This window comes from Bombus affinis, chromosome 4, assembly GCF_024516045.1.
Source record: "Bombus affinis isolate iyBomAffi1 chromosome 4, iyBomAffi1.2, whole genome shotgun sequence".
In the NCBI taxonomy this organism is placed as follows: Eukaryota; Metazoa; Arthropoda; class Insecta; order Hymenoptera; family Apidae; genus Bombus; species Bombus affinis.
The window spans coordinates 7826284-7853068 of NC_066347.1; the positions used below are offsets into that span (position 1 = coordinate 7826284).

At 37.5% G+C, this 26785-nt stretch overlaps 1 protein-coding gene across 10 annotated transcripts in view; it reads right to left on the minus strand.

Moving 5' to 3' along the window:
- LOC126915819 (fat-like cadherin-related tumor suppressor homolog) overlaps positions 1 to 26785 on the minus strand; it is a 509971-nt gene that overhangs the window by 35324 nt on the left and 447862 nt on the right. For all 10 annotated transcript variants that reach the window (XM_050720852.1, XM_050720847.1, XM_050720849.1 and 7 more), the window contains one exon: positions 17400 to 17461. In XM_050720852.1, coding sequence (XP_050576809.1) covers positions 17400 to 17461 — 62 coding nt within the window. The remainder of the gene's footprint in view (positions 1 to 17399; positions 17462 to 26785) is intronic.

The following is a 26785-nucleotide window of genomic DNA, read 5'->3' on the forward strand; positions in this document are numbered from 1 at the left end:
ATAAACAAAATTTTATCGTATTTCTATTTCTCTCACTTTTCCCTTTGTAAGTTTCGTATTCGCCTTTTATACGTCGATCATTCGATATTCATAGATATTGCTGTTATTTCTTTTGAACATTTCTCTATTTCACCGCGTTAATGCTCGTTGTAGTTCATGAATTTTATCTGGCAAATTTAATTTTTGAATTTATATTTTATAGGAAGTTTATACACAGTTTCATTTTCTCGAATTCATGGGAATTGTCCCAGGAAGTCTATCAGAATTTTATCTGACTGTACGTTTTAGAATGCTTCACTTGCTTCATTCATTTGTGGAAAATTCCAATGCCACAAAGCTTTGTGAAACTCGGCGGAAAATTCCGGATAACTAATCGCGAACATATTCCATCATGGACATTCTTGCTATATCATTTACCTTTGTGTAACTTCGAAGTAAAATTTTTTATCGCGATTTTTATTCCTTTCACAAATAAAACATTTCCAAACGTTTCTTTAATGAATATTATTGTTATTTTATTCCAATGTTTCGAGCTTAAATAATTTTAGATGATATAAAATATAAAAATATAATTTCCAATTTTATCTTGATTAACAAAACATATATTTATAAAATTCGACAGGAAGCTTTGGAAAGTTTAAATTTTAATAAAAAAAAGATTTTTTTTAGTTTCTTTGGTTCTTTAGTTAAGCTTATGTTTTTCCATAAACTATAGAGAGCATAAAATATTTGGTTAGAACAGAGAGGTCTTTAGATTCGTAAAAGACCGAAGTGTCGGAAAATCGTTGGTCCAAGCTTTCCTGTTTTATTTAACGAAACGTTTCATTTAGATCTTGTTGCCGTCTTTGTTTCCGTTCCACCTACACCGATAAATCATTAGTAGAGTTATCGCTTGTTTGTTTCAATAGAAAAATATACATAATTTCGGAGCCGTTCACTGTCACGTTTATTCATTCTATTCTTCGTTGAACAAACCCATTTCCGGCGAACGACAAACTCTCATACGAAAATAATTTTTCGTGTAAGAAGCAAAGGTAAAGCACGTAGTTCTAACTTGGATCTATGTTAAGTGAGATTCCAAGGTGACTAATGAACGATTCATTTTCAAACTTCAATTGAATTAATCCTTTTCTACTATTTCCCCCCTGACCAATTTATTTGTAATTCTTTTTTGGCAACTGTAGGAAAGCGGTTGAAAAATTCTCTCTCGCTTTTATATTACAAGATATCGTATTTTTATTCCATTACATTCGAGCAAGGGTACCGGGTCACGATGAATTATTTTCACCGGCGGAAGCTCGAGAAAGAGCATCGGAAAGTGGCTGTCCACGAATGCAAAATTTCACAGTGCACCTTTAAAATTCGAAGTATAATTCGAGCTTGTTTGTCCACTTGTTTTCTATCACTCATAGCTTTCCATCATAATTTCATTAGAATCTTTTCATCTTATTAGTATTACGAACTCGAATCAGCGAAAATCACTATTTAAAGGGGTATCCTATTATACAACTTTGGAAAAGTAGAGCAGAGTTTTTCAAAGAGCATGATTTCGAAAATATGTACAATCGACTTTTTATTAAAAGATGCCAACAAGGGTCTAAGAAAATAGAATACGCGATCAAATCGATCAACCGCTGTGGTCTATTAATTTTCATCAATTTTTTGTACAATTATGCTAATCAAACATGAGAATATGTTTAGTGGAAGACAAATGGAGGATCGACGGTCGCTCCGATTCGATCATCGACAGACTTTTTGCGGGCGTGGATCGAAATAGGGTTAAAGGATTGGAAGGATACGTCTCGTTTAGCTCGCAGCTATGCATTGGAAAACGCTTAAGGTCCCGCACAAGACGGTTAAGTGGCTAGATAAACGTTATCCTTTCGGGCAACGTGTCTTTGGTTTCGAAATAAAACCGAGCTTCTGCGTGGGACGTTTGAAAATGTGCGCGACTAATACGATATTTTATGGATGCGATAGCGAAATTCTGCTGTTCTACGATTCTTCGGTTTCATCCAATAAGAAGCCATTCTTACGTAGATGTTTGTTCTCTTCTGAAGGAAAGTTTCCTTAAAATCACGATATCTCTGTTCGCTATTTCAAGAAAAGTTCGTATACCTTTTAAGCGTTGTTGATACAATTTATAAAACGAGTGCAAAAACTTCTAGTTTAATAATTTTTGAAATTAAAATCCTTACGTTTAATTTAACGAATTTATAGTCGTGCAGTAGAGTAGAGCAAATAAATGATAAATAACTAACTTAAAGCTTAAATAAAATTTATTAGAAGTAACAAAGATATTTTTGATAAAAATGGTCTTAGAGATATCCATGTAATTTGCAAGTTGATAGTCGTTTTATTTCCTTTTTAGCTTAACATAGTTTCTTTTTAGTATATATCTTTAGAATCGAGCGCGACAAAAACTGATAAGAACATCTGCAAGGAATATACTTTGGCTTACTTTCGCTGACACTCTTGATAGCACGTATCAAGATTGAATCTCATCTAACTCCTGATATATCATCATAAACTTTATAGCTGCAACTTATTTACACCTCATATAACCTAGAAAATAAAGCTGCGCAAAAAAAGCATATAAAAGGCTTGTTGAAACTTCCCCGAGTTCTGCACTTTGATACCAGGCAAACTAAAACGACATGCATTTACACAGACTGTTGGGAAAACAACACATTACGCTCGGTATATTTTGGCAACAATAACTGAACATCAGATTAACTTTCTCAAAATTATTTTTACCTCGTTATAAAGAAATTCAGAAAGAATTAAGCAATGGAATCTAAACTTCTGTACTACACCAATGATATCAATTGAGATATAAAATTGTACATATAAATGCTTGGTATCCTTAAATATTTAAAGAATTGTTTTACTCTTAAAAACAATTACTCTAAACATGAAAATCTTTTATCTATCATTACCGATACATTCCTCCAAGTATATCAACGTCTCCATAACACAGTCACCAAAATGACCGCTATATCGTCACTCGATGAACCATATTACCTTTCCTAGATGCATACTTCCATTGTCTCTTGATACGTGATAGCTCCCTAACTCCCCGCGTACGAAGTTACAACAGGGCTGAAAGATATTATCACAGGAAACACCGTAGTAATTGCGGTCGTTAATAATTAGAACTGGCTCGAGAGGGCAGACGGTATCGAAGATCCGCTGACTACGACCGTCGCCGACGCTCCGGTATTTCTCTTAATTGTCTACTTGTTTTTGCCCGCGGAGGAAGTTTGTCTTCAATTAACGAGCAGCCAGATCGTGTAATTAATAACCATAGCCCCGAAGGCGGTGTTCGAGAACCATGGCTCTTACGAGATTGACTGCCGCGAAGTTTGCGTTCTGCGGAACGATTTATCGAGATACGCGGATCCCGATATCTCTCTTCCTTCTTCGGTTTGCTTGGCCGCGAAGACGCTTTTAAATGGGACAACGTTGATGAAGTTTCAGTGAAACCGTCGGCAAGCCGACTAGCCTCGAGCATACTCCCGTTTTCTGCCTGAAATACCAAAGTCGAGCTGGAATTCCTATATCTGCCGGCTATTTTTGACGTTTCTGGCAATAAAGTATATAGTCAGATTCCAAGATATCAGCCTTTCGATTTCTGTCTGGAAATTCTTACCACCTCAGTGTACCCGTGCGATATCACGGCAAATAACTCGGATTTTTACCGGGGGAATACATTCTTCGTACGGGTGAAATTGGATTTTTATGCGCTTTATATTGCACCGCTTGCGTTTTAGCTTGGATAAGAGATTCTATATTAGGATTTGCAGTTACGTGATTGATAAAATTTCAGTTCGTGTCATTAGAACTCGTAAGTAATCATAATTATTTATTTAATTTTAAGTTCTAAAGATCGATAATGTTTGCCGTGTGAAATATAAAATACCAAGTAATATTAAATACTCTAAAATTAACAGTAATTTAACCTAAATTGTTATGGACTGTCTGATGTCATTGTGACTCAACCATACAAACTACAATCTAAATTAGAACCGATTCTCTCACTCCACGTATATATGCATTCCTTGAATACAAACACGAAGGAAGATATTTACATCAGGCAATCGAACAGCCGTTATAAAATATAAAACATACAAATGTATTACATGCGAAGGATGAAAGAAATACAGCAATCATACTGAAATATTTAATCGAACAAAAATCTATATTCAAAAACTCTGCTGTACAAAAAAGGAAGGCGAGTAGTTTAACGAGTGATACGTGTTGTACATATGGCGATACAAGGGAGTGAATGGGCACGAGGTCAAATCATCGCCGAATAGGTTCCGTGGAAATCAAGGCAGCCATGAAAATCGCGGATACATAGCCGCTTTAGAATTCGAGACAATGGTACGTTGAAGCGGGTGGGTTCACGCATTCCCGTATTCTCTTTGTGTCGGATTTTTTTTTCCGCGGCTGCTTCGCATTTTCTCCCGGTGATCGTTCGACCGTACCACGCAGAACGCTCGCGGCCAGGCGTTTTCCATCGTCAAGATTTTTGAATAACCATTCTGATTAGTTCCTCCCCTTATCCTCCTCGCTTCCTTGCCTTTCCCAACTTTTCCTCTGATCCGCTATTTCTTCTCTATCACCGCTTAACCGTCTGTGCTCCTTCATTTTTGGAAACCGTTGCCAGCTATTCTTCTGTTTTTGCTACCGTTTATTGCCGTATCTATGTTTCTTCATCATTATGATTCTTCGTGCTTGTAGTTTGCTATTTTTCACCCTCGCGTCGGTCTTTCTCTATTTTTCCATTTTCCTCCATGTCCGTATTACGCGTATTCTACTATCTGTGCTACTTTATGTCAACCTTTATGGTTCTCTGCTCTTCCTCCGCGCTTCCTCATTCCTATAACGCTCTGGTATTATATTTTTTGGACATTCTGTGGTTCTTGTTTAGGAGCTTCTTTTACCAGCGATACTTTCTATTTTTTGTACTTTCTATTGTTGTTGTTAGTATTCTTTTAAACATTACCCTTGCGCTGTTGATTTTAAACTCTTTCAAACTTTTAATTTTTTACTTTTTCACGTAACCTCCAAATCTTTCGATTATTTAGAGATCTTTTTACGCACCATTCTTTCCATTTTGTTTATCGTGTTTTTAAGTATCCTCTTTCGACTTATTTTTCTAGCTACACTACTCATTCTCCATTTTAATATCCTCGATTTCATTAGTTTTTCTATTCTTCTCCTATGCCAAACCTTCTAACTTACTTGGGCAACTCAAGCAATAAAATTTGTCTACAAAATTCAGTTCCTATCATTTCATCTTCTTTTTCTTTTCCACCATCAAAAGTTAGTTTCCAGCAGAAATAAGAAAAGAAACCCTTTCACGCCGAGTCATAACAGAGAACAGAAAAGAGAGAAGAGAAAAGAACAGAATAACAAACGTATTGTCAGAACATCAATTTACACCGCCACTGTGCAAGCTTCTCGAGAAAGAAGCGCTTTCTTCCATCTCTTATTTCGAAGCTCGAGCAAAAGAGAAACGTGTAACGAGACGAAAATCAAGCGAACCGTATATATGTACACGTACATATATTATATCCTCTGTCGACGAAGCACGTACGTCGTTCGTGATGACTAAGCGACCGAGTGGTTTCACGAAAAAATATCTGGGTAGACAGTTCAATATCTAGGCCCATGGTTCGTTGTCACGGAAAAGAACGCTAACATAACGTAAAAGAAAACGTTCTCGTAATTTCACTTTACACTTTATCGTCGAAAAGATAAACGTACTTTTCGCGGAAACAATTTAAAGACGTTCATATGCACGCGACATAATTGACGTGTCGTTAGAGCGACGAGAGCTTTACATTTTCGTAGCTTTCTGCGTCAGCGCGATGATATCAGTGTATCATCGTTCGTAGGATCTTGAAACGCAGAATTTTTCTCTTAGAAAAAAAGATGTCTTTTTTGTGTACTCCTGATAAAACCAAAATAGTGAGGTCGTAAAGCAGGTGAGGCGTTGCAGTATTTCATTTTATTTCTACTTCGACAATGCAAGCGGCAGAAATCAGTTGACATCGAGTACATTTCTTTAATAAAATAACAAATTTGCATTAACTGGTTAAAAATAAAATCTAGTAAGAATTAAGTATTAACTACAAGAGAGTTAATAGTAAAACCTAGAGAACTCATACAAATATACTGTTTCAACAACTACATTCCCAATACCATTTATCATACAAATTCAAACAAGGACACGTAAATACTAAAAAATAGAATTACTTAAAGACAGAATCTTTTTACACGTCCATTTTCCTCCACGTACTTCAATCCCTCACCCGTGTATTCTACAATTAAGAACCGTGTTTCACGCGTTCCCGTTCATCAGTCGCCATTTCAAAAGAATCCGACCTGCCGCGACTCAAAGCCGAATAAAGACCAAGCACATTCGAGACCCCTGTGTGTTCAGTACTCCCTTAAAAATCGTCTGAGTGTTCTCCGCCCGTGTATCCTTCTTCTTTCGCAGCTTCTTCTTCTCTTCTTCAAACCGTCATGTGCACGAAAGCGGAGCTTTTCATTACAATGCGAGAGGAGTTCAGAAATATAGCCGGGTGTCGTCATAACCGGTGTGCAAAGGGGAAAAGAAGAATGTCAATTAAGCGACTTTACCGGCCAGTTCGAGTGTTCATAGCGCGTAAGGGTTCTTCGAGAAGCTGAGTGCCATGAAAGAAGAAAGACGGAAGAGAAAGAAGTCGATGAAAAATAGGGGTGGGGGAAAAGGAATTCGCCGTTGCTGAACGAGCCTTTTTCGCCGCGCTCTACGATCGGTTCTTTCCCTTTTTTTCCTCCGCTCCTCTTTTTGCCTGTCGCCGTAATACGTGACCCTCCTTTTGGTTAACCACCTTAGAAAGACGCTGAATACGCGCGATATTTTTCCGTCATGGTGCAGCAGCACCCTGCGACCGGAAATTGGCGGGCTCCATCTAAGCAACTGGAAGCGATCGTACGCTATACGAGACACAAGGAATCGTGGTAACGAGAGAAAGCTGCAAATGGGCTTCATGGTCGGTTTACGCGAATAGCTTGTCAGATGTCATTGCTACGAAGCCGTTGAGTATGGTACACTAGAAGACGTTTTCTTCGCTGATGTCCAGATAACGCTCTTGAATAAGTAGAGTAGGGAACTATTGGTCAGACGCGCGTAGCGTTTTTGGATTTACAACAGTGATAGAAGTTTCATGATTTTGGAAGGTATCGTACTTTATTATCTTTGCTTCTAAACAAGTCTCCAATAATTTCTAAATACATTTTCCAGTTTGCTTGCCTTCCTATCCTCTCTTCTTTCTTTACTCTAAATCTTCCTGTTTGTATACTTTTCTGTCTTCCATATCATCCTTTTTCTTTCTTTATACTATTCCTTCTCTCACAAAAATGTATATTTCTACAGGCATACTTCTCAGTATCTTTAGCAATGAAAAACTGATTGCACGTTTTTTCATATATGCAAATAACCACAGTAATAATACCTCCTATAAACATACGATCTTAGTTTCAATGACAATTAGCCACAAGCGACACGTAATCGACAGGCATTTTATCATCCTGGAGGTAATCTCGAAGGACGTTCGCCGCTTGTATCGTTAATTATGTCGCTAATTGAGTTTACAGGTGAAGGACGTAACGCGCAAAACCGGGTGTAAAAACACAGGCGAAGGATAGCGGAACTGGCTAGGCGGCGAGCATCCTTATTAATGCACTTGCTACACGTCGGAAAGGTTCAGCTGCAACGGCGCTGAAATATTTTAGCGCGTGTCGCGCGACTCGCGCGAGAAACTGTCAGCGAGGCGGGGACGGGACGGAACGAGATGAGGAAAAAGCATGAAAAATCGGGGCTATTAATAAAGCCGTGGCAAAAAGCTTTCGGCGTGCTCGGCCGAGTTGCACGCCGGAGCTAAGCTGGATAGCTTTCACAGTTATGCGTTTCTACGATGCAATAACTCGGATGTTGGCTGTTGTGCTACAAGTAATTTTCCGGTGAGATACATCCGTTTTGTCGAGACGTAAATCTTCTTTGTTAGGAGTATTTATTTATCAAGAAGATCGTGCTTTTCTGTATCTCGTGGTATCCATAAAGATAGAATTCGGTTTTCAAAGGTACCCGATTGATTGGTTCTACGACTTTCCCACAAAGGAGAAATGTGTTTTCGTGGTACACTCGAAATACGTTACGTCGATGAAAACGTTTCGTATGAAATATACGACGGAGATTTGTTTTCGAGATCGTCTGATTGAACAGAATCCACGGTTTTACATTGGCTAGGTGTATGTAAATATATGTAGTTTTGCGATATCCTTTCTGGTCTTTTAGCCACTGGCCTTAGAATTTTGAATGCATAACGTGGTTTAAAAGATTCAACAAATTCAGGTTTTACAAATTCAGGTTGTATCAAAGCGTTATTTTGACTCTAATTTTAATATTTAAATTTAAAGCGAAACTGTCGTTCACTATGTGAACATGTATAAAAGATTATTTCATGACGTCATACATCCTGAGAATATCAGCATCTCAATGCAATTCACCAACCTGTCACAGACGCAAAACACTCTGTTTACTCCGTTCCTCTATGATTTCCAATTTTTGCTGTAAAATCTCGCAATAACAGTCTGTGTACATGGGAAAAACAAAATTCTGTAAATATTTGTCTATCTCCTCGACATCCCGGAATGAAAGTCTGCAAAAAATCTCTATAGATAAAATCACAATTTGCCAATTAATTCCGCGAGAACAATCAGCGTTTACGCCGTCCAATTCCTATCGGTGCGATACCAAAACAGCGACAAACGTCTGTCAGTGGCTGTTCATTATCCGTTTCAATAATCGTCATCAACATCAATTTATCGACAAAAGGGAAGGGCTTTATGATATCTTGCGCGCACTGTGCTGGCGATATTACAACGTTTAAATATTTTCACTGGCAGCAGGTGGATATTACGCGTAATGCGTTCTCGATCGAAGTATATCGCGGTGGGGACGTCGTCGTATCGATGAAATTCCCCACGAAATACGCGGCAATATATGATACCAGTGCACAAAGTTGGAGAGATAGATAGATAGATAGATAGATAGATAGATAGATAGATAGAGATAGAGAGAAGAGACAGAGGGAGAGAAGAGACAGAGAGAGAGAGAGAGAGAGAGAGAGAGAGAGAGAGAGAGAGAGAGAGAGAGAGAGAGAGGGAGGGAGAGAGAGAGAGAGAGAGAGAGAGCGGGGTGCCTGATATTCGTTCAATTAACGAAGAATCTGCAGTGAGAGAGTTTAACCCCATCCGTCGATCATAAATTTCAACAGTCTATAGCGTGAGTAGATGCTCGAAACTGTATCCGCCAGACACTTGGCGTCCTGTGCCGTTGGTAAGCAAGTTTCAAGTCTACTTCGAATACCGTCGGTCGAGTATTTGGAAGCGTGCCTCGTGAATAAGATCACTGAACCGTCCCCCGAAAACCTGGAGCCATCAAAACTCAGCGAGCCTCTCTTCGATCCACGGAAACCGGAAATTTTGCTGCCAGAATTCGCGTTTCGTCCTTCATTTTCTTTCCGCGTTATTTCGTTAATGTTCGAGCTCGAAATATGGGAACTTCGATGGGAAAAAGAAGTGAATGAAACGGATAAGGTGAAAATTGACGAAGTTTGTGATATGGATGAATAGGATGTAATTACGTGAGATAGTTTTCTATAGCGATTCTTTATTTCATGGATGATTTGCTTGTATTCTTATTAAAATGTGAGATTTCGTGTTCATAGATTCGGATGAAAATTTCAATAGAGTGAAACATGATATATGTTAGTTATTTTTGAAGATTAATCGAAATAAATAGAAAACGAATCGTTTCAAGAAAAATAATCATGAATTAAAATATTTCTTCAATGAAGCTTATTTTTAAATTATTAAGCGATTTAGAAGAATATTAAAAATAAGAGAATTTCGTTTCCGGGATTTTAATCTCCAACAGTTTTAATTACGAAATGGGACGAATAACTATCAATCTCCTTTCCTTGTTATCAAAGGATCCTTTGAAAAGCTTTATAAAATGAAATTTATTCCCTCCCTCAAAGAGAGTTTTGACTTTTTAATCTCTAGATAAAAAGCGCACGATATTATACATTTGATTTTTTCCTTTTATTAGAAGTTCCTCAACTATATCAATTCATAAATTACCTCAGTATGGTTTAAAGGGAAACTTTCATATCATCCCTTAACGTTAATTGCCTGTAAGCAGTAAACTCCTAGCGCAGAGGTATTCAGGATCATGGGTTCCCTTATTGTTCTAGGCAATAACCGTGCAACAAAGCTTTCGAACGACCTAATTTTCAATAGAAGAGGTATTTACAGGAGTTCATAGTCTCTTATCGCTGTAACGGCGAGTTGTAGCACGTTTAATACCAAGATGAAGAATCTAGTTCTTCGAGTAGCCTACTATAATAAGATGACTGAGTAGGAAGTTGCTAGAATAGAACCTGATGAGATTCTTTCACTCCTCTTGCACGCCAACGTTGTGCAAGTCAAATTCTAGAAATCCTTTGCGACTATACGTTGGTTAAAAATGTGGCGCTTTAACCTCCATGCAAAATTGCAGGATTTAGAACCGGGAATAAACAGTTCTTTCGGCCAGGAACCGTATTTTAAAACGGATTCGGCCCTTTTGAAAGAAAAGGTGGTTGCACGGGGCTTTAGTCGCGCTTTGAATAAAACGCGACGAGATTTCCCTTGACATATTTTTATTTGGTTACGGGCATGTTTATATTTAAATTTTCAATGGAAAAAGATTATTGTAATGCACGGGTAATTTCAATGGTGACCTAAGGGTGTCTGTTCGTTTCTCGTGTAGCAGGTAATTTTGATTCGTTTGCTATTATGTAGAAACAATATCATTAACCGACGTTGTATGAATAAATGTGATTTAATTTTAAAATGATATATATGATTTGTCCAAAAAATAATCCTTTCAATCCTTCGATCTTCTTAGAAATACAATTTTTCTTAGGTCTTTGCACACTGGTCCTGGTATTCCTTCTGTTATCTTTCAAAATAACTTGCGAAGTACTTTCTTCGAATCGCTGTACTATCGTGTCCTCGCTAAAGAATTTAACGAATTTTAACACAATTTCAAGTTATCCTTTCAAAATTTAAATTTCCTTGCGACAATCGAAATAATTCGAGGATTAACGTTAGCAAAATTACAGGCAAATATGTATGTTTTATCCAATGATGAAACGACAATTGCATTTGCGAAACAGAATGCAGTTATTGCGATTACTATTATCAATGATTACCCTAATAGACTTTGGGAGCAAGAAGCGAATATTAACTTGAATCGTGTAGCCGTGACTCGACAAATTTTCGACGTGAACTAATTGCCGTTGCCATAATTTAATATTACCGGTACAAGTTTTGGAAGTGTACATTTGTTCCCTAGGTCGAAGAGTAACCTTAATTCGTAGTCGTTAGATGAGCAAAACAGAAATTATATGAATGTACAGTTTAAAATAAAAAATTATCGGGAATAATTCCTGCTTTTGAATATCAACTGATGAAATGCCATTATTAAATTAGAAAATTGAGCGATGAGCGATTTATGGTTCAATAACGTGTTTGATTTATTAACCAATCAGTCAAACGTCAAATATCACCACTCAACATCAAAACTGAATATTTGTTAATCAAACCTTTCGAATGATATCATTATAAGAGATTCCATTTAAATCACATATCTTCATATGTTATAAATCTGTAATTAAATATGCATAATCGAAATAATTCCATGTTGTTATATATTGAACATGCCGATTATTTGCATAGATTAGTATATAGATAAAATTTGATACCATTGATACGATTGCCTGTAAATACATTTTACTTCCTCTTCCTTTTCTTTGAAATATAAATAAAGTAATAAATAAGTCTATGAGTAATATCGACATTTTGGAATCGAATCATGCCGATTTTTGCGAAACGGCGAACGATTCCAGGATTTATCGTGTTCAAAAAGCAGCGGACAGCACGAGTCGAGCTTCCGTTGCGGAGGAAAAGCGGTTTCTAGTTTCCTGCATGCCTACGAATGCGGTAGTCGAGGCTCGTAAATTATGAAGCAGAATTATGAAAAAAGGCACGAACTTCGCCGACGTTTCTGTGAAAATGCAGCAACGCACGAATCTACGTACGACTACCATGTATTCTGGTCGAATAAACGAATTTCAGATGTGAAGCAGAATAGGGACGAAGCCAAAATATTAAGTCATCCCATAAGCGATTTTCTTTCTTAACTTATCTACGAGAATTTGGATTGTATAAACAATTACTTATTAATATAAAATGTTACATTAACTATTTAACCTTTCTAATCATCGATACCGGTCCAGTTGCAGAGGTATCGAGATTTATCACTTCAGTGACAATTAATATCCTCCTATTATAGTAATTCAATTAAGAAGACCCGTGTCTCTTCCTGCAGCATGTTCGATTAATTATCACGGGTCGCTTATGGAAAACATAGACTGCGACGATAATTGGGTTAATTTTATACGAATAACGCCGAGTCACCTGTACGATAATTAATTATTGCTTCAACGAGAATCGCTCGTTCTTTCTCTCCCTTTTCTCCTCTTTTTCTCCCTGATTTTCTTCGCGCGATTTATTAACGTCGGCCATTACGATCAACTAACGATGCTAATACAAATTTGTATTTCAAATATTAAATATCGTTCTGGATCATTATTTCGCGTGGCAGATTAATCTCGGATATATTCAGGAAGAGACCGGTCTATTTGCATTGCAAAGTTCCGCGCAATATGAAATGTAACTCGAACGAATCTCGATGACGTTCTCCACTGGATATCCTATTTCCACTAAATTAATGTGATTTCAGTGTGGCGACCGTGTGTCCCCTTAAGCTGTAATTATTCGTTTCACAGAGTTTTAACACGATGGTAGAATTTGATAATCGTAATTTATTAGATCGTCCGGAAAGTTTTACGTGAAAACTTCGTTGACGCTAAGTACTTGTAGTTTTATGTGCGTTTGATTGAATCTCTGATATATTGCTATAATCGTTGGCGAACACGCAACTTCTTTGTTCTAAAGCCTTTTCGTTTCTAATGTTGATTTTAGTCTATAGATATTATTGTTTATCACAGCCATTATTAGACTGTGGATGTGTATGCAAATTTATATTTTTATGAATACAATTAGATAAACATGCATATTTCAATATATTGTATATCTCTGCCTGTTACATACATATTTATTTATCATACGTATTTATCTACTTGAGAAAATATTTCCAGCATGATGTGGACAAAAAAAGCTGCATATTTTAAATTTAGAAAGTTTTGGTATGAAAAAGTTCACAAGTCACACTGAATATGCGCATACTATTATATGTACATGTGCCCACCAAGTGGTCACAGTAGTGGTAACAGTGGTTTTAGAGGAAATGCTTCATAGAGCAGAAGTTTGAGAGATCCTATGGACCGCAGATATTCCAGACCGCTTTTGAAAGTATCTGGAGGGTGTTTGAATCTGAATTTCATTTAGGGAATACAAGCAAGAAGTGGTTTAATTTATTCAAATTTTTTAATGAATATCATACGAAGGCAACAGGCAAGCTAAATTTTAACATTCAATAATTAATTCCATGCTGCCAAAACTATGCATACACGATGATATCAGCTGATTTGAATTTCTTTCACAAACATCATTTTCAAAACTGCTTCCAAAAACATGCATTTACCATGTCGCTGCAGATCCATTTCAGCTTCGACTTTCTTATCGATCGATACTCGCTACGTATCATACCACCTTTGATCGTTCCGTTCAACAGAGAAGTAACTTGCATCTCGATGAAAGAAAATTTTCTGATTAAAGTAGACTTGGAAGCTAGAGACTTATCCTCTTTGTACGAGCTGTTCAATCTCAATTCTATTACGAACGTGCGATCTTGAAATATCTATGCACCCACGAGACGATGACACTAACAGATAGCCAGTTTCGAGAGGCGGAACTTCAACCTTGGATCGACGAAGACAGACTAAACAAATTTCATCGAACAAGTTTCTAGTTGACACTGATGTTTCTTTTGCCAGACAACGTATAATCAAGTATCGTAACTTTTCGCTGACACTATATAAAACATAGCATAAGCATTCGTTCGATATTTCCCAAATAATTTCTATGCTGACATCAGGAAGAATATTTAAAGGTGAAATGTTTAAAGACCAGCTTAGAGTTGGTTATTGTCGAGGCAATACAGCATAGACGCAAATTACAAGGAGTTTCTAGGATTTTTTAGCGACAACATCAACATCTGGTAGAGACGCAAATATTTTTAGAAAATAACGCATTTGTTAAATATCTTCACGCAATACCAAACATCAAAACTAAATCCTCAAATTCCACAATTCGAACAATACTGTCAGTCATTCACTCCTCAACTTGATGAACTACTACAAATTAATGAAATAAAAATCCCAAATAGGTTGATATGTAAGCAACGCGTCCCTCCAACTCAATTCCGATACGCGTAAATCGAACATATCGCGTGACTTAATAAATTCTATCCTCTCTTGAAGATCTGCTGTATCGGAAACCGACGTGGTTGTCCACGCAATCCCGATCTATTGACACGTAAAAACTCGTTATCGGGGCTGGAAAGCATTCGTCGTCTCTAGCAACGTCTATTTATCTGTAGCCCTCAGTGCGGCCGGGAAAGCTTTTTCCAAGATTGCTATACCACTCCTTTGCTCTTTCCATTGTAACGAAATTCCGGTGTTTCACGACACACAGACGCACACACATATAAACACACGAACTCTTATAGAAAGACACACGGCAGGGGAACCAGGCCGGTGCTCTTCCTTTAATCCGAACGCGAAGAGAAATCCCTGAGAGCCCCGGATGACGAGAGAGCCGCAGAGAAATGCCTCACCTTGTCCCGTCCTTGATTTTCTATCCACTCACTGGCCGACAGTTTGCTTTTCTTTCCTTCATCCGTCCATTTTAGTATCACTTCCTTTTTCCTCCCTTTTCTAACACAATCTCTCCCATTCATCCCTCCGAGAGGAGAGGAGCTCTCTTTCGGTGTTTCTCCGAGGGAATGACACCCTTAAAGCTGGTCCTCTCGCTTTCACCGTGCGAGACAGGAGATTCTCTCCTCATTTTACTTTTCAATCTTCGGGAGGATGCGATTTTCTTCCTCATTTCCAGTCTGACAATATTAGGGGATGAAGCGAGCGAATGGGTACCAAAGAGGGGGTAAGATCGAAGGGTGGAACGGTTTGAGAGATTCGCTAGGAGGTGAAGAGGGTGAAACTAAAGAGATAGAAAGGGTGCATCGGTAATCGACCTATCACCTGTTTGCGTTAGCACGCCGTTAGGAAATTCGATTTACCTTAATGACTTGCTACCATTCAACACTTTCAAGATTCCTCCCCCTAAATGGCTTTAAACCTCTGGACTATGTTTTCTAGTGTTTTGTATCTTTTTTAGCAATTTCATTTGGGTGCGTAGAACGCTGCTTCGCCAGAGGCTATTTGAGAATGCGAGAACGTTTTAAACTCGGGGAATGAAATGAGCCGCTATCGTGTTTTGGATAAGGATTCGATGAGTTTTCCATGCTTAACTGTTATATTATGGAAAGTGATATTGCTTAATAGAATAAGGTGATATTAATAGAAAGTGATATTCTTAATAGAATAGGAAATCTAGCTTCTTATACCGTTTTATACAGAACTTTCGCTTTGTAAACATTTTTCTTTATTTTCATTGTCAGCGTACCAAAGAGAATTTTCTATCTCAGGTATCCCAGAATTCTGCATAACAATTAGCATACGAAAATATGTAGCAATGTTTGTGGTTATACTGGGTGTTACAGAATACATTTTCCAGCCTCGCAGCATACACTCATGCATATATTACATTTTACGTTGCCAAATGATGAAAGGGATTAAAAGCAATTAGTCACTACGTTCTGCAGTAAATTACTAAATTATGAAAATATGCTAATAGTCTCCTAATAATGTACTCAGAGCACATTACAAGAAGCCATGCACGATACTTAATTAAAAATTTTTCCCCTTAAATAGTATTTTCTAGTCGTAATTGAAATATCAACATTCTACACATAGCATATAATCATTTCAATTATACTTTCTAAATATTCGCAGATTCACTATAGTAAATCAAATTTGTACATTCGTAACTCCACTACATCACATTAAGCTATATCTCAGTTCTATTAGCTTCCTCTTCCGCCATTTCGATTAACAACCAGGAATTATTAGAAAGTAATGAAAAAGGTAGTTTGCTTGGAGCAATTAGCGAAGAACCTCTAAGCTCGGGCAAAAAGGATTTAGAATATGCATTATGGCGTTTCATCGCGATCTGAGAAATTCGGCGTCGTCTCGTCATGGCCTGACTCGTGTGAATCCGGCTTAACCTGACCACGGTTCGTGTGCAAAGAGCCAACTACGCGACCACGTACACATCGACGCATGATTATACTTAGCGTAAGGTGATTATTTTGCTGAAGCTACTTGGGAGTCGGACAACTAGTATTAAGCCGGGTACGGTATCGCGTCAAAACTTTCCGGGATCTGTTGGTAAGCGCGTCAGAAAATAAACGATTAAGGGGATACAGAACTTGTGTTGCATACGAATGCAGCGTGAAAAGGACCTGATTGTAATTTTGAAAGCGTAATTTATGAATTTTGTAAGGCACGGCTTAGAATTTGAAACATAGAAATTAAATAAGGGTTGCTTACTACGCGAAGCTGAATTTCTATTATACGATTGGGAATTAATGAATTTTGTAGCTATTGGATCCAAATAAATCTAGTTTATGTGTTTAATGAAGTATAATTTAGATTTTCATACAAGAATTAAACAAGATCGAGTTTCAAGGAATTATACACGATTGAATTTTCTAGATGTTGCGTATAAAGAACCAGAAAAAATTTATGAAGAGTATGTTTAATTGAAAATACGTACATGTCACGGAGAAAATTTAGCGGAATGCAATGAAGATGTAAATTTTCATTTTGATATCGTTTGCATATTACGTGGATACGATTAAATATACGTTCGAATTTATTTCCAAAAAGCAAATCCTGACAAAAATTAATTTCAAATAACGAGTTTGCATACAGGTTAAATACGTGGAATGCCATCAACCTGCAATTTATGTATCATTCCGTATTCAATGTAACACGAGCCGTTCGATTAATCGCAAGACAACGACGCGTCACCCAAAAAATCCAGGACTCTCACAAATAACGGCTGATTCATGGTCCCGAATCAAATTTCAATGTATACATTTTCTTTTTCTCCGTTTACGAACAATAATTTGTATGCAAACTCACCTCGAGAACATGTTCCGCTTGGTTCTCTCGATCGAGTTTCCGGCCGCTGGTCGTGATCAAACCTGAAACATAATTAAATAGAGAATTAGATCAGCAACCTTAATAAATCCCGATTAAACGGTGTTTCAATTAAGGTTTCTGGGCTGACGTTTTATCGTGGAGTACCGACCGGTAAACCGACGCCACCGAGCAAACCGGAGGACAATTCTCCGTGGCAATTTACGGTGAAATGAAAAGGCCTCAATTAGCGGGACAAAGATTAGCTCGATGCCCACGGTTTCCACGAAATTATAGCGTTCAGATTTCACCGGGATCCCGTCGAACTCGTCTCTCCATTCTTTCCCTCGTTGTTCACATTTTCTCCCTTCACCTCTTTCCTCTCGTCTCTTTTTCATTTTCTATGCAATTACGTACAGATATACATACTACAACTGCCAAATGTATTCGTACATTTATCGTAGAAAATTTGTATGAATATATTATGTGTGTTGTACAAGATTTTCTGAAACTTCTGAAATATATTGGTAACAAAGTATATACTGCAAGTATATATACATTTAGTAAAAAGCTAATATGACACGGATAGAGGTCTTAAATATATAATTAGCGCTAAACATGGCCTCGTTAGATATTATGGCTTTTTATAATGTATAAATGACTACACAAATACTTTATTGACTTCTTCTGCAGAGAATATCCCTATCTTCTCGATCAATTTTCAGATTCGTTTCAAACTTTGCGAACGTAATTATGATAGCCGCATCTCATTGTAGTGCTAGTGAAATTTCAAAATGTTTCTTGTGGTACACATAATATTACAATATATTCATAAAGAGATTCCATGTGTGTTTAAATACTCTCGAGTGCCACTGTATATTTACGCACATACACTATATTTTATTTCACACCCACGATTCAATGCACGACATTCTGGGATTCATTTGTGGTTTCACTTGGCGAAAATTCGAGGACTAACGATGACCGACGATAGACATGCCGTTCCGTTCGTTCAATTCGCAGCGAAGAACGAACGGTTTTCCGTCATAGCGTGGAATCGAAAAGGCTCGAATGCCTCGCGGACACCGGGCGTTTCGCGCATCCGTTTGCCTTCGATGAGTGTCGTCGAAAAATAATTGAGAGAAGGGAAAAAAATGAGAGTTTCGGGTCTGGCATTGTCTGTAGCCGAGCTTCAAACTTCGGCGATCGAGAAACGTCGACGTGGTAATTGGGTTTCGGCCCTCTATTCGTCGCGGAGACCGTAACAATTTCGCGGCAAATTGTTCTCCGCGACGCGTCCCTTCTCGTTTTTCCGCCTATGTTCGTCGCCAGAACCGAAAGAAATTCGATCCGGAGAAAGTCTGAAAAGGGGAAACGTTTCTTACGATTGATTTGATGCTGCGCAGATGGGAGAGAAGATTAATTATTTATAAGAAGAATGGATGATCGAAATGAGACTGAAGCGTTGATATTACCGTTTAAATGGGTTAAATTAAAATTTGTCCATCGATGAGTAAAATTAGAAATATATTTGAAGAGTTAAATGTAAATTAGCGATAAGAATTAAATTAAAAGTTAAATGCAACAATTTTGACGAAGAAAGTGAAGAACGAATGTTTTCTTGTTCGAATAAGTTGAAATAAAAATTAATCTGAACTGTACTATTTAATATTATTGACTCTTGAAATAATTTTTGTAATGACTTCTTTCGAAAGTTAGGAAGAATTTTCCATTTCGTTAAGCTACACCTACAACGTAATAATTTTAACTATGTTTCAGTATGTAGCATCTACCAGAGCAACTTTTTGACAGGATGACAGAAGATTTAACCGGATGCAGGCAGTTTCCGGACTCTGAGAACGTTTCTAAAAGCAACATTGCAGAACAAAAACGAAGCCCCTGAAAATATTTCCACAGTACATTGTCCCGCGGTCGCATTCCTTTTTTTTTTCATTCTGTGCGGTTTCTCCGGCTTCCGGCAACGGCAGCAAACGACACAGATTTTATATTTCAACCGGAAATACTAATCAGGTTAAGAAGCCGCATGTTTCTATTCCACGAAGAAGCGAGATGTCTGGCACGCGTGCGCGAAATTTACCAAACCTCTGATTCTGTGCATTTCCATTACACTTTGAGTGGGGAACGTTTGAATTTCGTGGATGCGAAATATATTGAACGCGGCTGTGTTCACGAAGCTAATTATCGACCAAATTCATGCGCTAATTAGAAAGCTTTATCAAGCTCCTTGAGGTCTAATTTATTCAATAGGGAACATTATCAAAAATTGCGTAAAAATGAATTGCTGGTTAAATTTCTATAATTCAATCGCAATTTATTTTCAAATATTCCCTCCTTCTGTTGACGTATCTTTTGCCCACTTCTTTCAGAAATAAAAAACAATTTATAGATACATTCGTCCAATAACATCTATATATAAATTTAAATTACGTAGCGAGGCTGCAAAAGAAAGAAATTAATTACAACATTGAACATAATTGACGAAACGAGCATGGATACCCAATTAGTTTTTGGTATGGTAAAGAATTAATTACAATTGCAAATGAAATTTTCAGTAGGTAAATGAAGATTTGTATACATTAAAATTCCAATAGATGCTAACAAAGTTCGACCGTTTCAATATTCTTCAACTGTATAATTCAGTTTGGTTACTGTTGAACAACATCAGGATAATATATTCTACTTTTTATAACGAAATCAAACACGTCATTTATGGCGCATTTCAACTAATATACAACAGCTGCTTGTACTCCCAAATTTTCTGTAAATTATATAAAAATTACTAATAACAAAAGCTCGTGCTTGTGTGTATTATATAAACAGAAATACAAAGCTGTCGGATCACACAGGGCCATCAACACAAAATGACGATATCGCGTCATTTGAACGAATCGAGCCCAGATCATAATCACGGGTCGATATAAAAAATTGACAAGAGACGACAGTATGGTCGTCAAATGCAATGTCGTTGCTCGAATACGACACTGGTACGACGTACACTTTTCTGGCCAAAAGATTCGACGTGGTAATAAAGGTCGACGTTCTGCCAGCGTGCGCTTTTCTCGTTGGAATCACTGGTGAAACGAGAAAAAGGGGAAGGTTAGAAGGGTGAGATGACGCGACGAATGTACAGGGTGAGTCTGAAAGGCTGCTGGAAAATTTACGAGGGTGATACACGCGTGTCAAAGCTAAGATATGTAAACGATAAAATGGAACCACGATAGAGTCGAGTCCTTTTTCGGTTCGCATTGCAGCGTCCAACTGGAGATAATTTTCGTGTGGTCACTGATATGGATTTTTATATGGAATTTAGAGAAATTTTCGAATAACAGAGTGAAAGAATGGATTGATGTTTTGTTGATTTTTCTATAATTACGTAGCATGAAAATTAAAGTAGTTTTGAAAATGCTCTATTCTTTCTAGGTATTTAAATAATTTATAATAACAGATCCTCTCTACGATTCTTTTATATTTATTAATTATTGGATTTTACTGGGATCTACGTTTAACTCCTATATTCCTCTCGTAAGTCCTTTTTTATTGAAGAAGTTTGTAACAAAAGCTAAAATGGAAAACAAAAGATTTACATTAAACTACATTATATGCATACCAATTTAAATAACATTTTAATACAATTTACGTAATTTAATACGTTTAATAGCGCTCTTCCGGTTCAAAAACGATCCAAAACTCTTACAAAACAAAATACAATACTTCTATTCCCATGATTCATTCGCGTCACCCTCTAGGCTCGATCCACATAAGAAAAGAATGGTCACGAGGAACGAGAAATTGTCGAAAAATAAAGTGAACAAGACGAAGTGGAAAAGAAAGCGAAAGCCTGATACCGGTAAAATCTCGACGACGAATAGAAAAGTTCGCGACGTAGAACGCATTTAAATAATTGCTTTTCGTTTTGGTCCCTCGGTCTCATCACATCAAGACATCGTCGTCTCGACTGACTCACCCGGATGAACGCGCGGTTCGTCACACGTAGACCAGCTTTCTCCGCGGGAAATTCGTTATCGGAAATCAAAACTATTCGCGATATTATCGACAGTACTATCTGGTTCCGCCGGTATACCAAGATGTGCCACTATCATCAGATCAGAACGGATTTATTTTTCGTCTCCCCGGAGCACAACCGACGACGTTCATGCCCGAGATCTCGAAGCCCGCCGGCAGCTTACTCTATGACGACTGCTAAAAAATGTTCCGTGGAAAACCGTGGGACCAGCCAGCTTCCCCGGAGAAATTTTTTCCCCTGCACAGTTCACGTCGCGTCGTCGAGCGTGATTTCCGGTGAAGAGAGTCGCAGAGGTTCTTTTCACGTGCATTCGAGGAACATCCCCGCCGCGTGAAAATATCGCGACTGAACGAACAGTGTTGCGTATATAGGCTGCGTATTTGAGCGGGGAAAAATTGTGAATCGAAGTTTGAAAAGGATTTTTGAGGCACAGAGGAATGTTAGTGACACCTTAAAGTTAGAATTGTATGTGTTATTGGTCAAGTTTGATTTATGTTAAAAATGAATTATACACTATATTTACGTTTGTTACGACTAGGCCTAAGTGAAACGAATCGAAATGAAAGAGATGTGTCTTCATTAATTTCCAATTGCGTGATGATCGAAGTCTTTTTTAACGGGTTAAATGGTCGCATATTATTTGTTAGTTTCGCAGACACTGGTCGTAACCGAGCTTAAACTTTAAAATATCGTAGAATATTCAATAACATACATTCTACAACAAACTAATCCGATGCTAAAACGAAATGCAGTGCAAGTAACAAGTTGTAACATTATTGTAGCGTCTTAATAAAAAGTAGTTCATCAAGCATAATTAATTTTCATAGAATTAGCACGTGATCGAAATGAAGGCAGAACTGGAGAATCGGCAGATTTATCGCAGTCACGTGTTATTTAGGTATGCAAATTACGCATCTTGCTCCATAGATCGGTAAAGGTGAAACTCCGGTGAGTCGAAGGCACGAAATCAGGACGCTTGGAAATTTAACGAGCCCCGGTACAATCAGAAGCCGCCATTGATCGCGTATGAAGAATCGAAACAATTGCTACCTATCGACGTGTACGTATCGCTTTGAATTGCAAATGCGTCGCGGGATCTTAAAATTCGTGCCGGATCGGCTGGTGTTTTTCGGTCATGTCGGGCTATCGACCTTATTCCATCGGTTCCGATCGTCGAGTAAACTCGGATAAACTCGCGAACGCGATTCTAGAAACTCTCAATAGACGACATAGGACTTTCGTATTGAGTTTCCACGTGAACAGGTGTTAAACGAAGGAACGAGCGAACGGGATAAAAATAAAAGAGCGAAATCGCAGGGTTGAATGAGCCGGGCTGAACACGCCGGTTGCGACTGAATTTCGCGTTCGAAATGTGCGACGAAAGTTTGGTGGAAGAAAGAGTAGATTTACCGAGTTTTATATTCGTCAAGTCAAGGATATGCGAATAAAATATAGCTTTCATCATGTTTGCAGGAAATTTCAGAAACTTGAAATATTTCAAAAGCATAAAGATAGAAACAATAAATGACCAGAGAAACGTATAAACAGATAAATAAATATGTATATTGGAAACTAGTAGTTAATACTCGTGTGACGATATTGTCGCGTCACAGATCATCATATTGTTACGTAATTTTGTATTATAGATATTACAGTATCGCGATTTCAGATAAAAGTATAATAAAATTTAGACAGATTCAACGAAGTATAAAACGAGGAGTACATACTTAAAAGCTGAACACTGAAATGTGAATATCTTTCAAAACGGATTGAAAATATGTTAATACATTGAAAGTATTAAAAATGTACTAATGATCCATTATTTTGCATAAATATAAAATTTCGTTTCAAATATCTTTTCAATTGGACGAATAACCAAAATAATATCCTTATCGCTGTTCGCCTGTTCGAATACTCGATTGCAGCAGACATAAAAAAACCTTTTCGTGATAAAACGCGATGTTCACCGGATACGACTAACCTGTTTCACTGGCGCATGTGTACACACAGCTTTCCCCGGGCTGCAGCGTATTACACAGCCGAGAGAGCCGTGGTATCTGATCTAATCCCCGTAATAGCATTTCCAAAACGCCGTGATTATCCGTTATTATTTCCTGCGTTTCTTTAAATAAAAACAATACAGCTGGTGAACCGTAAACGTAACAACCGCGCGAAATTAGATCGCTTCCCGGTGACTCTCGCGCTGTAACTTATGCAATCTCGTCCGTAGTAGTCGGCTCTTTAAGCAGCGTTTACGTTAGGCAACTTTTGCTCGATTGACCGAGTCGATCGATCTCGAATCATTGAAACTCAGTTGAAAGTTTTCTGTGTAAACCAAATTTCAATCAAGTGGAAACCTTCGAACAACTTGTGATCACCTAAACTGAAGTTATCCATTTGTCCATTTTTGATCCAACGATTTACTTTTACGCCACGTAATTACGAATTACGTTAGGCTTCGCGATTTGTTCTTTTGGTTTCCGCGAACTCGTTCGTTCTGCTTTTCGTTCGAATCGGGAACGGTCAAAGAAAGGAAATGGAGAAGTGTTTCGTTACGTGCGCGTAATTGCGATAACGAACCTGAGAGAGTTATGCTATACAATGTACATGCGATTTCTGACCTTCTTTCCGAGTTGATTGTTGGGATATTTTATGGCCGGAATCGTGCTGCAGTTCATTGTGCAGTGTCTTTTCTTTTTACTGGGGTCTATCGACCAACAGTTCTTTCTTTCGTTTTTATACGTGAATGTCAGAGATGTAGCGAAGAAGTAGTTCTAATTTGTTGAAAATTTGAGAAGGCTACGCGTAGTTAATCAGAAGCTTATCTTTGTACAAAACAATTTCCATTTGTAATCGAGTACACGAGATAGTAGCAAAGTTTAAAAACAGAGTATTAATAAATTTACAAATCTAGCATCTCATAAAAATTTATAAATATTATTATCAGAGGAAGAATTTCATTCTAATTAATGCTCTGACAAATATCCTGTTCTCATATCATTAACATTCGTCTCCTTTCAAATTTACAAAAATAGTAAAATATCCATTTATTTATTATTATTATCCAATTTCCTATAGTAAAATATCCATTTATAATCAGGCGAAAATTCAGAGCTCATGTTTCCAATTTCCACACTCGACGCAATTCTTGGTTCAATAGTAACACTGAATGAAGTAGACATAAATTCCAGTCGTTTTATCATCACCACCATCAGCATCAATCAATACATTAAATGCTTATTAACAAGCAGATAATTCATCTTGGTACCTCGCGTTCATCTTTCTTCCTATCAGAAACATTTACGATTACCTCCGGCCAACTCTCCATTCCCTCAACGATAATTCATACAATCAGGCATCGCTACCATCCTGCGTCTTTCGTTTCCCACAAAGGCCGGCGATTGCATCGGTTCACAAATCGCCGAGCGATTACAGTACGCACGCGTGCGTAGTTCCTAATCGCAGCGATCAATTTCGCGTTCGCGAGACGAAGAGAAAGTACGCGTATAAGCATACGTTTATACCTTGCAAAATGGCCAGGGTGAAATTCTCGGCTAAACGACCTATCTGTTCTTCACGCACGATCATCGTAGTTACCATGGCGATCTGTAGGCTTATTTCGAATCTCCCCGGCTTGTTTCTAAATCTGTGTATTCGCCGACTAAGCAGAATTCACGTAAACGTTCATGATCAGTCGGATATTCTGATAAGTATTTTCGACGCGCACTTGCCGACTACTCTAATGTTAGATATGTTCTACTCTCGCATCGTACAACATACTGCGTAGTTTTGATTACAATTTTGATCGCTCATTTTCAATTATTTGTTGTAGATTGATGTTAAATTTATAGATTAACGCGTTGACCGCCACCCGGATGGAAGCTGTAATAGATTGAAGTATGCTACGATATAATATTTAATTTTTTGCAAAATATTACGTTATGTTGACAAACTTCTTTTCTGACAATGTTGTCTAAATCATTCATGTCATTAAAAAATTTTTACTTCGTAAAATTTATTTTACCTTGATTACTTTAAAAAATTTAATCGCACGGGCTATCAACGATATTGACAGTCAACGTGTTCGTTGAAATAAATTGATAGAACGTGTGGAAAGATTATTCACATAATTGACGGATAATAAAACGTAAGTTTGAAGAACACGAAAATTTCGAAGCAATTCCAAGAACCTATATCTTCCTCTTCCTTATTCCATCAAGATTCAAGCATCACGGAGCTCCATCAATTTGTCGCTCAGCAGCCGTAGGACCGTCAGCTCTGTGAGATCGAAATTCATTTCCGACGATCCCGCGGATATATCCTGGTTGAACCGCGGAAGCCTAAAAGCGCTTAACTTCCAGCTACCATTTGATCTAGCGTGCTCGACGCATCGAATTCCTGGTGGAGATCGCGAAATCGGCTTAACGGACTCGACGACCGCGTTAAACCACGCAACGTTTTACGCAACCCTGTAGTCTCCTACATATTTATCCGAGATTATTACGCTTTGTCACAGACGATCCACCGGATAAACAGCTTAGAGGAAAAGAAGCAACCGAATGCGTTCGCGTTTCACTTAATCACTGTATTAGGTTAAGTCGTGTATACACACGTTGTGCAAATGGTTTCGTGTATTGTTGATGAAAGGAATATGCCGAGGTCGTATTACACTAATCTTTTGACTCGTAACAGTAATTGCGAGAATCAGAAGAAAACCAGTGTAAATGACACAGAGTCTTTAAAACCCTTTTTGTTATAGAGGAAATTTTGATACAAGAAAAATCATTTGGAAATATTAATGTATTGTGGCTGTGATTACATTGTACTATGTTTTCTGGCTAGCTAAGAAAAAATTATAAAAATACATTTTATCGGAATAAATTATTTTTGTAATTACTGAAAATCTTTAGTTTCTTTATATTATTTAATACCAGTTCGCTATGCATGGAATTTTGAATCATGCATTTTAATTATTTCAGCTTTTGAATATTATAGGTAGAACGACTGATTATATATCCAATCCTTAGAAAAAATATTAAATCGTGAGAATACTAATCATTAAAAAAATACAAAAAAAAAAAAAAAAAAAAAAAAATAGTGAATTATGAAGTTAGTATAAAATATTATTTAATGTTTGACTCTACGAAGAAATAAAAAAGCCAGGATTCTGTATATTCCCAGGTTAAAGGATCAAAAAGTCGAATTTCTAATCTCTCACAAATTTCATTAAAAAATGTAGGTCAGCTGTGACTAGTCTGGTGAATATAAAGAGTAAAGAAGCGAAAATATAAATTCAAAAGATTTACTTTTAAATTCGATCTCCAGCAGGCACACGGTTCTCAAC